This window comes from Mobula birostris, chromosome 6 (assembly GCF_030028105.1).
Source record: "Mobula birostris isolate sMobBir1 chromosome 6, sMobBir1.hap1, whole genome shotgun sequence".
Lineage (NCBI taxonomy): Eukaryota > Metazoa > Chordata > Chondrichthyes > Myliobatiformes > Myliobatidae > Mobula > Mobula birostris.
This window is the reverse complement of record NC_092375.1, coordinates 151,360,795-151,376,302: the sequence shown is the minus strand read 5'-3', so window position 1 is coordinate 151,376,302 and position 15,508 is coordinate 151,360,795. Positions and strand designations below refer to the sequence as shown.

The window sequence follows — 15,508 nt, the reverse complement described above, 5'->3', positions numbered from 1 at the left end:
CGCCACCTCCAACAGGATCCCACCACTAAGCACATCTTTCCCTCCCCCCCCTGCTTTCCGCAGGGATCGCTCCCTACGCGACTCCCTTGTCCATTCGTCCCCCCCATCCCTCCCCACTGATCTCCCTCCTGGCACTTATCCTTGTAAGCGGAGCAAGTGCTACACATGCCCTTACACTTCCTCCCTTACCACCATTCAGAGCTGCAGACAGTCCTTCTGGGTGAGGCAACACTTCACCTGTGAGTTGGCTGGGGTGATATACTGCGTCTGGTTCTCCCGATGTGGCTTCTATATATTGGCGAGACCCGACGCAGACTGGGAGACCGCTTTGCTGAACACCTACGCTCTGTCCACCAGAGAAAGCAGGATCTCCCAGTGGCCACACATTTTAATTCCACATCCCACTCCCATTCTGACATGTCTATCCATGGCCTCCTCTACTGTAAAGATGAAACCACACTCAGGTTGGAGGAACAACACCTTATATTCCGTCTGGGTAGCCTCCAACCTGATGGCATGAACATCGACTTCTCTAACTTCCGCTAATGCCCCACCTTCCCCTCGTACCCTATCTGTTATTTATTTTTATGCACACATTCTTTCTCTCACTCTCCTTTTTCTCCCTCTGTCCCTCTGACTATACCCCTTGCCCATCTTCTGGGTCCCCCCCACCTTTTGTCTTTCTCCCTGGGCCTCCTGTCTCATGATCCTCTCATATCCCCTTTGCCAATCACCTGTCCAGCTCTTGGCTCCATCCCTCCCCCTCCTGTCTTCTCCTATCATTTTGGATCTCCCCCTCCCCGTCCCACTTTCAAATCTCTTACTAACTCTTCCTTCAGTTAGTCCTGTCGAAGGGTCTCGGCCTGAAACGTCGACTGTACCTCCTCCTAGAGATGCTGCCTGGCCTGCTGCGTTCACCAGCAACTTTGATGTGTGTCACTACATAATGTACTGGGTGGGCACAGGAGTACATTCAGCCAGAGACTCATTCCACCGAGATGCAGCACAGAGCGTCATAGGAAGTCATTCCTGCCTGTGGCCATCAAACTTTACAACTCCTCCCTTGGAGGGTCAGACACCCTGAGCCAATAGGCTGGTCCTGGACTTATTTCATAATTTACTGGCATAATTTACATATTACTATTTAACTATTTATGGTTCTATTACTATTTATTATTTATGGTGCAACTGTAACGAAAACCAATTTCTCCCGGGATCAATAAAGTAGGACTATGACTATGACTATCCAAATCATTGACATATAACATAAAAAGAAGTGGTCCCAGCACCGACCCCTACAGAACACCATGTCACTAGCAGCTAGCCCGACCTCTTTATTCCCATTCTTTGCCTCCTGCCAGTCAGCCAATATTCTATCCAGTAATACCAGTAATATCTTGTTGAGCAGCTTCATATGCAGCACCTTGTCAAAAGCCTTCTGAAAATCCAAGTAAACAACATCCACTGACTGTCCTTTGTCTATTCTGCTAGTTATTTCTTCAAAGAGTTCCAACAGATTTGCCAGGCAAGATTTCCCCTTAAGTAAACCAGGCTGACTACAGCCTATTTTATCATGTGCCTTCAAGTACCCTGAAACCTCATCCTTAATAATGGACTCCAACATCTTTCCAACCAGTGAATTCAGGCTAACTGGCCTATAATTTATTTTCTTCTGCCTCTCCCTCCTTAAAGAATGGAGTAACATTTGCAAACTTCCAGTCCTTGGAACCATTCCAGATTCTATTGATTCTTGAAAGATCATTACTAATGCCTCCACAATCTCTTCAGCTACCTCTTTTAGAACCTTGAGGTGTCATCCATCTGGCCCAGTTGATTTATCTACCTTCAAGTATTTCAGCTTCCCAAGCACCTTCTTAGTCATAGCAACTACACTCACTTCTGTCCAGACATTCTCCAATACCCGGCATGCTGCTAGTGTCTTCCACGTTGAAGAATGATGCAAAACACTCATTAAGGTCATCCACCATTTCTTTGTTCCCTATTACTATCTTGCCAGCATCATTTTCCAGCGATCTGATATCCACTCTTGCCTCTTTTTTTCCACTCTTTAAATATCTGAATAAACTTTTGATATCCTCTTTTATACTATTAGCTCGCTTACCTTCATATTTCACTTTTCTCTCTTATGGCTTTTTAAGCTGCTTCTGTTGGTTTACCAATCATCTAACTTCCCACTAATGTTTGCTATTGGATAAGCCTTCGCTTTTCCTTTTATGCTGTGTTTGACTTCTCTTGTCAGCCATGGTCACACCTCATCCTCCCTTTAGAATACTTCTTCATCTTTTGGATACATCTATCCTGGGCCTTATGAATTTCTCCCAGAAACTTCAAATCAACAGGCTAGCTCCTCCCTCATGTCTCTGTAATACCCTTTACTCTACTATAATACTGATACATCTGACTTTATCATCTCAAACTGCGGGTGAATTCCTATTGTGACCACTGCCTCTTAAGTGTTCCTTTACCTTAGTCTCCCTAATCAAATCTAGTTCATAATCGAGACAACACACATCAAAGTTGCTGGTGAACGCAGCAGGCCAGGCAGCATCTCTAGGAAGAAATACAGTCGATGTTTCAGGCCGAGACCCTTCGTCAGGACTAACTGAAGGAAGAGTTAGTAAGAGATTTGAAAATGGGACGGGGAGGGGGAGATCCAAAATGATAGGAGAAGACAGGAGGGGGAGGGATGGAGCCAAGAGCTGGAGAGGTGATTGGCAAAAGGGATATGAGAGGATCATGGAACAGGAGACCCAGGGAGAAGGAAAAGTGGGGGGGGGGGGAGACCCAGAGGATGGGCAAGGGGTATAGTCAGAGGGACAGAGGGAGAAAAAGGAGAGTGAAAGAAAGAATGTGTGTGTAAAAATAAATGACAGATGGAGTACGAGGGGGATGTCTTTCTCCCTGGGCCTCCTGTCCCATGATCCTCTCATATCTCCTTTGCCAATCACCTGTCCAGCTCTTGGTTCCATCTCTCCCCCTCCTGTCTTCTCCTATCATTTTGGATCTCCCCCTCCCACTTTCATATCTCTTACTAACTCTTCCTTCAGTTAGTACTGACGAAGGGTCTCGGCCTGAAACGTCGACTGTACCTCTTCCTAGAGATGCTGCCTGGCCTGCTGCGTTCACCAGCAACTTTGATGTGTGTTGCTTGAATTTCCAGCATCTGCAGAATTCCTGTTGTTTGCGTTCATAATCTAGAATTGTCTTTCCCCCGGAACAGGGATTCCCAACCTTTTTTTATGCCATGCATCCCTACCATTAACTGAGGGGTCTGTGGACCTCAGGTTGGGAACCCCTGCACTGGAGGACTCAACTGCCTCGGCAGCATTATTTTCCAATGACCTGACATCCACTCAAAGGCATTTGACAAATTCTCCCTTTTGGGATTGATCATCAACCTGATTTTGCATATTGAAATCCTTCACAACATTATCCTTTTTTGATTGCCTTTTCCATTTCCCATTTTAATTTATATCCCACATCCTGGCTACTGTTCAGAAGCCTGAATGTTAACTCCTATCAGACTCTTTACCTCTGTGGTTTCTTAACTCTACCCACAAGGATTCTACATCCTCCGATACCATATCACCTCTTTCTAAGATATTGATTTCAATTTTTAAACAACAGAGCCACCCTACCCCCTCTGCCTAACTGCCTCTCCTTTCAATGCAATCTGTGTCCTTAAATGTTAAGCTCCCAACTATGATCTTCTTTCAGCCACGACTCAGTGATGCCCACAATGCCAATCTCTAGCTGCATTAGGATGTCATCTGTCTTATTCTGTACACTGTGTACATTCAAATATAACACCTTCAACCCTGTACTCATCACCTTTTCAAATTTGCCCCCATATTACACTTCAACTCATTCTAGTTACTGCAATTTTGCCCCATCATCTGCCCATCCTTCCTCACAGTCTCACTACACACTGCATCTATACCAACTGCCCCATCACTCCCGTTCACATTCCCTACCAAATTAGTTTAAACCCTCTCCAGCAGCTCTAGCAAACCTGCCCTCAAGGACATTGGTCTCTCTTGGGTTCAGTTGTAACCCATCCTTTTTTGTGCAGGTCTCATCTTCTCCGGAAGAGATATCTATGATCCAGAAATCTGAAACCTTGCCCTCTGCACCAGTTCCTCAACTATTCATTCACCTGTACTATCATCCTATTCCTGGCCGGACTAGCACATGGCATTGGCAGAAATCCAAACACGACTACGTTGGATGTCCTGCTATTCAGCCTCTTCCCTAATTCCCTATACTCACTGCACAGAACTTCTTTCTCTTTCTACCTACAACATTGGGCCAATGTGCACCACAATCTCTGGCTGCTCACCCTTCCTCGAGAAGATTCTGCAGCCAATAAGACCTCCTTGATCCAAAAAGAAGATCTACAAGAACATTAAGAAATAGAAACAGAAACACCTCACTCAGTCTTTTGTGCTTGCTCTGCTATATTAAAAATTATACCTCTTCTTTTACCATGATTCATTTTATATCCATAGAAATTATTGACTTCTCTTTCAAGTATCACGCAGAGACTGATCCTCTTGGGGAAAGAATCCCAGATACTCACAACTCCCAGGTTAACCAATTTCCCCCATGATCAATAAAGTATGACTATGACTAAGAAAAAGATATTTGCAGCTCACACCTAAATGGCTAACCCTTTAATCAAGACTGTGACCCCAAGTTCTAGACACCACAAGCCAGAGCAAATGCCATCTCTGAATTCTATCAAGCCCTGAAAAATCTTGTATGCTTCAATAAAATGACCTCTCACTCTTGAAAACTAAAGAGAATAAGGGGCCAGAATGCTTAAGGTCTCTCATCTCCTTCCCAGGAATCAATCTGAAGAATCTTCAATACACTCTCTCTGTCACAAGTACATCCGCCTGAGGTAGAAAGATCAGACCTGCACATAATATTCCAGGTGCTGTCTCACTGTAACCCTGTATAGTTGCAGGGAACTTCATTGTATTCAATTCCTCTTGCAATAAAGTAGGATTCCTTGTTCTGATCCACAAGAGGATAATCAGGAGTGACTTGCCCTTTATTTGTCTTCCATTCACCTCTCTTTTGATGGGAAAAAAATATTTGTACACAACAGGAGCAAGGAAAACACGGGTTATTCATGATCGTAAACACAAAACTATCACACAAATAATCTGATTTTGAACACCGGGTACTCAGGCTCAAACACTGTCCCAGACTTAGTTTTCAAAACAAACACTGATTTTCAAACACTTGAGAAAAATATTTTCTCCTATTTAAAGATACAAATTAAATATATTGATTCAACCTAAAATTGACACTTGATAGGCAAAACACAAAAAAAGAATGTTAAACAGGATTTAAAGAACTATAAACAGTTTCCTAATATAAATCAATTCATATTCTTATGCAAGATAATCTGTTCCCTAATATCCAAATAACATTGCACCACATTACTGTAATTTCAGTGATGGTCTACACTTATAATTGAGACATTTTTTTGACCACAATAAAGGACAGTCAAATCAGAAATGTAGGTCTTTACCTCACCAGCACTGTGGCTGCGCTGCCTTTGTAAGTGTTGCCGATGAACTAATGCAATTGAGGGCCTGGCAGTCTGAAGAGGAAGCCTTGGATCTATGAAAGTAGTGCTGCGAGAATTGTGATCAACAAAAAAGGGCTGGAAAAGGACACATAAAATCAGGAGCTTGCGACTGCATGCTACTGTGTACTGTTCCAAATTAGTCACTTAAAGATGTGAAAACAAAAACTTCTTTGATAATGAAAGTGCACCTTTAAATATGACTGACCAATATCAGGTGTCTAAACAAACTTTGTCCATTATTCCCTGTTCACTAAAGCCAAATATTTATCTCATCTACAAAATAGTTCTGAGATTAGAAACAAATGCAGCATATTTATACAATATGGTTACTATGTAGTGGTTAATTTAAAATTCTGTGTGGTCTCACCTTGTCAAATGTCCAACATTTGATATAGCAACAGAAGGTAACTGACTGTTTTCATTAACATGAGACTCATGACAACTGTCAGGTTAGCCAGCTAGTTATAAAATCAAATTGCCTTCTTCCACCTCGCAAACTGAGCTGCATAAATTTTAACTAATCCCACACATCTTCTGCTGCACAAGGATACCTCAGCAATCAAATAATAATAATTTTAGAATGGATGGTGGGGGGGGGGGGTGTCCAGCCACCCGCTTTTGGACAGACAAGTCTTATGAAAGGAATGCTTGGTAGCATAATGACAGCTCACAAATTTCTTCAGATTATTCAGGTGGATTGAGCGATGGTAGGCATGACCCAGTTTACCCTCTTTCCTCCACTACTTTGAGCTTGATTCTGTCTTAAAGTAAGTCACAGTCATACAGAATGGAAACAAACCCTTCAGCCCATCTGATCCATGACAACTAAGATTCCCATCTAAGTTAGATATAGACCACATCTTTCGAAAACTTTCCTATCTATGTGCTAGTCCAAGTACCTTTTAAATACTGTTAATTACCTTTCTCAACCACTTCCACTGGCAGTTCGTTCCATATACTTACCACCCTCTGGGTGAAACCTCTCAGGTTCCTAATAAATCTCCTCTCTCTCACCTTAAATTATCCCTCCTACATCTTGATTCGCAAACTCTGAAGAAAATTCTGTGCATATTAATGAGACCGTGTGCAAAAGGACTGTGTTTTATGATAATAAGATTGTATTATTGCTAGGACCAGCAGATTCAGAAGACATGCTGACCTTTCCCTTTGTAAAGATCCAGCCTTTTTAACATTGCTGAACAAAACAAGCCCGACCTATCTCATGAGAAACTAATCTCTTGATTGTCAAGAGAAAAATGAAGGAATCACCCCCAAGATTTCTAATCAGAGCATGAATTTAAGAGTAAAATGTATCAATTCTAAAAACTCAATTGAAACGCTATGAAATCATTTCTCTGCTGTGCACGAATCTGGCGGACTAAAATTACTGATTTGATATATATTTGAGTCTAAAATGGAATCTTTCATGAAAATTTTGTGAAAACTTGAGCTTGGTCCAAAAGTTTCACTAAGTGATGTAGTCACCAGACATTGCAATCAAGTTCATGAGATGGGCACTCTCTTCCGTGCTACTCACCTTCCCCTGATGATCATGCTTCATCTCCCAGCCTCGCGGAAGCTCCAGCTGTTTGTTAGCAAATAAGTTCAGGAATGCCACCAGGTCTCGATTGTGCTGATAGCGCTCAAAGTTATGGGCATCTCGCCTTACTTTGGTGATCATGTGTTTCAAGCATGTGTTGGTCGAAAACATTCGATAGGCACGCTGATAAGAAATAAAGTTAAAGGAAATGATGATTGACATATGTAAAATGTTATATATAGCTCAGGCACTTTCAAGTAGTGCCAATATTTGCAAAGAGATCCTTTTAAAATGATCGCATTTGACAACTTCCCATTGCCCAGGTATAACTAAAACTGTGATATTCCATGAACAACTTGATTAGCCATGCCTTTGTTTAATGCCTTTCAATCCTGAGGTTATTTATTTATTGAGATAAAGCGCAGAATAGGACCTTTCAAGTCACGCCACCCAGCAATCCCACAATTTAATCCTAGCCTAATCACGGGACAATATATAGTGACCAATTAACCCACCAACCAGCACATCTTTGGACTGTGTGTGGAAACTGGAGGATCCGGAGGAAACCCACCTGGTCACAGGGAGAACGTATAAACTTACAGGTAGTGGCAGGAATTGAAACTAGGTCGCTTGCACTGTTAGGTGTTGTGCTTCTAAGCAACTCACATTTTAAAAATATAAACAATAGAGCATGAACCTGGCAAACTTCATTCTCTCTGAGATAAAAACTCCCCAGTTTTACATCATGTTGCTACTTTAGTGCTCAAGTTCTTTAAAATGGTTATTAAATCAGATTAAGATAAATCAATGTTTCATAAGCCTCTCATAAATTTCCTGTTTGCAATGAAAATAAGTTCAATACTTTGAGCATCACCTGAAAATCTACAATGTTTTGATTCAGTCATTCATGTGGTTTTTACCCAAACCCTTTCCAATTCAATCAACCCATCTTAAAGTATGATTCACAGGATAGTTGGATTATGATCAGGTACAGACACTCACAAGAAGTTTCTTTGAAATAAAGTAATTGCACCTTTTCCTTCCCAACTGTTACATCCATCTAATGGATTTATTTTGCATTTGCTGCAGTAAAGTGCATGTTATATTTTCCCATGCAATTTCTCTATTACTTGCTGCAAATATTTCTCATGACATTAAACAGCACGGAAGCAGTCCCTTTGGACCAATTAATCCATGCTGACACAGGTACCTACCTGAGCTAGTCCTATTTTCCTGCAGTTAGCCTATATCCTACCAAACCCTTCCTATCCACATATCTGTCTAAAATGTCCTTTAAACATCGTGTCCACCTCTACCATTTCCTTAGGTGCTCATGCCATATACCCGCCATCCCATCCCCTGCGTGTAAAACTTGACTCCCCGCGCACCCCCCCCCCAGGTCCATTTAAATCGTTCCCCTTTCACCTCAAACCTCTGTCCTCTACAAGGTCATCCCTCAGCTTCCATCACCCCAGGGACAACAGCCCCTACCTATCCAGCCCCTCCTTATAACTCAAGTCCTCCAAACCCGGCAACATCCCAGTGAAGCTTTTCTGCACCCTTTCCAGCTTGACATCCTTCCGGAGACCAGAAATATGCAATATTCTTCAAATGCAATCTCCCAATGGCTTGTACAACCATAACATCAAGTCCCATCTCCTCTGTGGCCTGAAAAATGAAGGCAAGCAGGCCATGTGCCTTCTTCACCACTCTGCCACTTTCAGGGAACAACAAACTTGTACCTTGAGATCTCCCTCTTCTTCAGCAATGTCCAGGGCCCTTCCATTTACTGTGCAAGTCCTGCCCTGAACTTCCCAAAATACAACACCTTGCACCTGTCAGAGCTAAACTCCATCTGTCCACTTTCCTAGTTGATCCAAGTCCCTATAAAGCCTTAGACAACTTTCTTCACCGTCCGCTATACCATCAATTTTGGCGTCATCTGCAGAATTATTAACCAAGCCACCTACATTCTCATCCAAATCATTAATATGGATGATAAATAATAGGGGTCCAGCACCAATCCCTATGGCACACCACTGGTCACAAGCCGGCAATCTGATAAACAACTCTCCAGTACTACTCTCTGCCACTCCATGTGTTCCAAATACCACCAGTAATCCAGACACACATGAAGTGGATACTTAGTTTACTTTTTACATTGACTTTCATATGGCTAGATCGCCAAGTCTACACCACATAGTAAGTGGTAATGAGAGAGGATACATCAACACAATAATTGTCACCACCACGTGGCCTTTCCCATATCTCCAATTTCCAGTGTTTTGTACATATCATTGTAGCAAATTAAATACATCCTTATTACCTCTTCTTTGACAGATGTTCTGATGTAACTGATGGCCACGTTCAGTTTACGCTATTTAAAAACTTTATGATACAAACCCATCTTTAATTCATTTTAATTTTATCGTTTTAATCCTTAATTTAATACATAATATCTATTGTTTTCCAAGCTCTGGTGGGGATAAGGTGGGTAAGTAATATTGTTAACCTAACCTTTTCTGAAAGCATAAATGTTCACTATCTTAGTATGCGTGGTAACCTCTGGTTGCATAGATGGGCTAACTCAGGGGTCCCCGACCTTTTTTGCACCGCGGACCAGCCGACCGGTGGGGGGGTGGGGCTGGTGTTCAAGTAGGGTTAAACTCACCTCAACGTGTGTTTTACAGTTAGGGTTGCCAACTTTCTCATTCCCAAATAAGGGACAAAAGTAGCAGTCAAATCCCGGGACACTTTAACTCAAGAAAGACTACCTTGACCATGAATCCTTTGCACGGGCACCTGTGTGCACATGTGCATACGTGCCAATTTTTTTTTCTTTTCTTCCCCCCCCCCCCCAGAAATCGCTTTTGTCTTCATCTTCCCGACTATACTGTACATACATTATTTCTACTTTATATAGGCTGTGTATTTATCATATCATTCCTGCTTTTACTATATGTTAGTGTTATTTATTTTCGGTTTTATGTGTTATTTGGTATGATTTGTTAGGTTATTTTTTGGGTCTGGGAATGCTCAAGAATTTTTCCCAAATAAACTAATGGTAATTGCTTCTTCACTTCACGCCATTTCGGCACGAAAGGTTTCATAGGAACGCTCTACCTTAGCGGGGGAAATACGGGACAAACCAATTTACGGGATGTCCCGGCAAATACAGGACAGTTGGCAACCCTATGTTCAAGTGCAACAGTGCGTGACAGGGAATGAGGAAAGGTGCAGCTGACTCATATCATTTCCTCGTGGCCCGGTAGCGCATGCTTTGCGGCCTGGTACTGGTCCGCGGCCCAGTGGTTGGGGACCACTGGGCTAACTTAATAAAAAAAAACGGCTAAACAAGCATGCATGCCACTTGTGCCTAAAATTCAGGATAAAATTAATTCTTCCAAAATGCTCTCATCTCGGGCTCAAAGTGACCGCGCACAGCACATTGTAGTGCAGCTTGGGTCAGCAGGAGTTCCCCGTGCTCTCAGAGTAATCAGGATACTCAGCTGAATAAAAGAACAGGATCATTTGCTTACAGGATTGGAATGGAGCACTGTGAAGAATTCCGGGCTGGTGAAGAATTTGACAGGAGGAGACTGCAGAAGCAAATTCATCCTGGTGCGGGTCGCAGAGTGAGAAAATGTAGGTTCTCTCCTGAAATCTGTCGAGACAAAGTAACAGTCATGTCGATGATTACCTCCATGCTTATCATGAACAATCACAGCTCGGAGAAATGAAGTTTATTGACATCTTCTCACTGAGTGATGGCCAATACGCACCATTTTATACCACACAACATTAAATGTTATTTTGTTAACTGTTTGCAATGTAACTTTAGATAGTGCTTTACAACAACAATTTATTGATACAGCTCTTTAAAGCACTGAGGCACCTGAGGCTTTTTGGGGCAGGAATATTTGGCATTGAGCCACATTAATAGACTTTTTACCCCAAAAAATTGCAGCTACAGAAATAAAGAATACTGAAGAGTTCAACAGGACAGGCAGCATCAGAGAGGAGAGAAACTTAGTAGATATTTCAGTCTCTGATTGATTACCCATTATTAATCATCTCCAAAGCCCATACTCAAGCAACTGTCTTCACAAAATCCCATTCTAACCAAGAAACTTCCTCTCCAAACACCATTATTCTCCACACACCATCTCCTGTACCACCCACTCCTTCCCTTCTTTACCCACCCCCCCCCCACCAACAATCCATTTCTATTAAATTTGTTTCATGGTCTCGAGTTTCCATAATGCCACAGAAAAGCCCTGCACATTGCACACGCATACGATGAAATATTGGAGTCTTTGGACTTCACAATCAACTTGCATAGGCTACGGCACAGTATTGCTTTAACAAACATTTTGACATGCAACACAATTTCCAAGCCATCATCTTCATTTTACCTTTGGAGCTAGTACTACGATACAGTTTTATAGAGGAATTTTAAATGATTTTAAAAATAGATTTCTTTCTTTTAAAGTAATAAGATCATAAGACATAGAAACAAAATGATCGAGTCTGCTCCACCCACCGTTATCAGGCTGATCTATTTTCTGTTTCAGCCCCAATCTCCCGTATTCTCCCCGTATCCCTTCATGCCCTGACCAATCAAGAAGTTATCAATCTCTGCCTTAAATATACAGTCAAACTCGGCCTCCACCGCTGCCTGTGGCAAAGAATTCCACAGATCCACCACTCTGTGGCTAAAGAAATTCTTCCTCATCTCTGTTCTAAAAGGACACCCCTCTGCTCTGAGGCTGTGTTGTGTCCTCTGGTCTTAGACTCTCCAACCATAGGAAACATCCTTTCCACATCCACTCTATGACGACCTTTCACCATTCGAAAGGTTTCAATGAGGTCACCCTTCATTCTTCTGAATTCCAGTGATTATAGGCCCAGAGCTATCAAACGCTCTTCATCCGACAAGCCATTCAAACCTGGAATCATTTTCGTGAACCTCCTTTGAACCCTCTCCAGTTTCAGCACATCTTTTCTAAGATAAGGGGCCCAAAACTGCTCATAATACTCCAAGTGAGGCTTCACCAGTGCTTTATAAAGTCTCAATATTACGTCCTTGCTTTTTTATTCCAGTCCTCTTGAAATAAATAATAACATTACATTTGCCTTCCTCACCACAGACTCAACCTGCAAATTAACCTTTAGGGCATCCTGCACAAGCACTCCCAAGTCCCTTTGTAGATCAGTTTTTTGTGTTTTCTCTCCATTTAGAAAATAATCAACCCTTTCATTTCTTCTACCAAACAGCATGTCCATACACTTCTCACACTGGATTCCATCTGCAACTTCCTTGCCTATTCTCCTAATGCGTCTAAGTGCTTCTGTAACCTCTCTATTTCCTCAAAACTACCTGTCCCCCACCTACCTTCATATTGTCTGCAAACTTCACAAGAAAGTCATCAATTCCATCATCAAAATCATTAACATATAACGTAAAAACAATCAGTCACAACACAGACACCTGTGGAACACCACTCGTCACCAGCAGCCAACCAGAAAAAGGCTCCACTCTTTGCCTCCTTTCCAATCAGCCACTGCACTATCCATGCTAGAATCTTCCCTGTAATACCATAGGGCTCATACCTTAGTAAGCAGCCTCATATGTGTCACCATGTCAAAGGCCTTCTGTAATCCAAATACACAACAGCAACAAAAGCTCCTTTGCCTATCCGGCTTGTAATTTGTGCAAAGACACATTATCAACAGTCACACACAGTAAACACACACAAGATCAAAATCACGTAATAGGAGTCCCGAGGCCCACCTCCACACCCCCACTGCAACGCCGCAGCTTGGTGCTTGATGCATAGAAGTCAACAAATGCTCTCGCCCCGCCTCTCTCTTCTGCCCTTTCTTCGGCCTTTCTCCCTTCTGGAAGAGTGGAGTGACATATGTAATTTTCCAGTCTTCCAGAACCATTTCAGAATCTAGTGATTCTTGAAAGATCATTACTACTGCCAGACGTGAGAGTACGGAGGAACATCTGCAAAACTTCTGAAATGCCCACTTCGCTGCCACTGCTACTGTGTGGTAACCGGAATCTCCAGAGCAGAAGGCCCCGAAATCCTCGGCTTTGTGTGTTTCAGCAGCTGGGGCGAGGTTGAAGGCGCTCGGCAGAGGTTGGCACTCGGGAAGCTGTATCGGAGCGGCTGGTCGGAGGCTCGAAGTTTTCGGACGGACGGACTCAGTGTCGGCTGGTTCCAAGGCATTGGCAAGTTGACGGTGCCTTTACGGCAGGGAGTTTTTCCCTTTTGCTGGCTGCTATCAGGGACTCAGGAGTTGATCGACTCGGGACCTTGAGACTATCTTTACCGCGCCCATGGTTTGTTCTTCATCAAATTATAGTATTGTTTTGCACTGCTGTAACTATATGTTATAATTATGTGGTTTTGTCAGTGTTAGTCTTTGGTTTGTCCTGTTTTCTGTGATATCACTCCGGAAAAACATTGTATCATTTCTTAATGCATGTATGCATTTCTAAATGACAATAAAAGAGGACTGAGTGTTCCACAATCTCCTTAGTCATCTGTTTCAGAACCCTTGGGTGTACACCATCTAGTCCAGGTAATTTATCTACTCCCAGACCTTTCAGTTTCTCAAGAGCCTTCTCCCTAGCAATGGTAACTTCACACAATTCTTGACCCCTGACACCTGGACCTTACACCATACTGCTAGTGTCTTCCACAGTGAAGTCTGATGCAAAATACTTATTCAATTCACCCTCCATTTCCTTGTCCCCCATTGCTACCTCTCCAGCATCATTTTCCTGTAGTCCAATATCCACTCTCACCTCTCTTTTACACTTTATGTATCTGAAGAAACTTTTGGTATCTTCTTTGATATTATTGACTAGCTTACTTTTGTATTCCATCTTTACCTTCTTAATGACTTTTTCAGTTGCCTTTTGTTGGTATTTGAAAGCGCCCCAATCCTCTAGCTTCTCATTAATTTTTGCTGTATTTTATGCCCTCTCTTCTGCTTTTACGGTGGCTTTGACTTCTCGTTAGCCATGGGTTGTGTCGTCATGCCTTTAGAATACTTCTTGGTATGTATATATCCTGTGTCTTGTGAAGTCCTTCCAGAAATTCCAGCCATTACTTCTCTGCCATCATCCCTGCCTGGTAATGTTGTTTGTTTAAATTGAATTTTTTTGAATTGAATTTATTTAAATCTTACATCCATCCCACAACTTGTGGGTGTAAAAATATTTGTGTCAATACTCCGACGCAATGTACAGACATGTGAATTTAAAAATCTAATGGCTTGTAGAAAGAAGCTGTCCTGTAGCCTGTTTGTCCTGGCTTTAATGCTGTGGTACTGTTTGCCAGATGGAAGCAGCTGAAACAGTTTATGGGTGGGGTGACCTGATGATCTTCTGGGCCTTCTTTCTGCACCTACTGCTGTAAATATCCTCAATGGAGGGAAGTTCACTTCCACAGATGTGCTGTGCTGTCCGTACCATTCTCTGCAGTGCCCAGCGGTCAAGATTGGTGCAGTTCCCATACCAGGCAGTGATACAGTTAGTCAGGATGCTCTCAATGGTAGCAATGTAGACGGTCTCGAGAATTTGGGGGCTCGTGACGAATGAAAATTTGAGGGTTCATGAGAATTCCCAACTCTGGGCACTCAAACTTGGATTTATCATGAGCATTATATAAACATAGAATAAATAACAAAATCTAAAAATCAAATGCCTGCATCAAGATCACCCACAGCTAGGGCAGACACTCAACATACAGAAGATAACGTACTAGGATGGATCAATAAACCATTGCTGTCTGGAACACATACTGCTTGGTGTTACAATTACATTTTGCAATTACTTTAATCTGCAAATCAATGAATTTCTCTAGCAATTTTTGAAGGTTAACAAATTCAGACAGTTGAATCATGATACTTCTGCCTACAGCAAGGACTACTTTCCATAAACAAATAGAATTTCCACATCTACATGAATAAAAATTTCTTGATAAGCAAAAGCATTTTAGATATTTCATTAAAATGAGAATAGAATATCTCCATACATTTATTGCAGATATATTTTAATACAAGTTATTTATTCACAAAGGAAAAAAATCCTGATGTCTTCATGCATTGTTCAACAGAGTGAACTTTGCTAGTAACCAATGATTTGCATCTGATTCTTAACCAAAGATACTAGATTTAAATGATCAATTATTTAGACTTAAAGATATGTGGGATCTTAATGAAATATGAGATCCACAGTGTATCAATCAGATTGCAAAATTGAGAAACATATGGAGAATCAAAAGAGGACTGAATTAGAGTGGTACACACTCAAAGTCAGATTAGGT

At 42.0% G+C, this 15,508-nt stretch overlaps 1 protein-coding gene across 10 annotated transcripts in view; it reads right to left on the bottom strand.

The window, feature by feature from the left end:
* Positions 1-15,508, bottom strand: part of hecw2b (HECT, C2 and WW domain containing E3 ubiquitin protein ligase 2b) — a 363,894-nt gene that overhangs the window by 118,028 nt on the left and 230,358 nt on the right. For all 10 annotated transcript variants that reach the window (XM_072261633.1, XM_072261634.1, XM_072261631.1 and 7 more), the window contains 3 exons: positions 10,703-10,827; positions 7,161-7,346; positions 5,564-5,698 (listed from right to left, as the gene is read on the bottom strand). In XM_072261633.1, the coding sequence (XP_072117734.1) occupies positions 5,564-5,698; positions 7,161-7,346; positions 10,703-10,827 (446 nt within the window). The remainder of the gene's footprint in view (positions 1-5,563; positions 5,699-7,160; positions 7,347-10,702; positions 10,828-15,508) is intronic.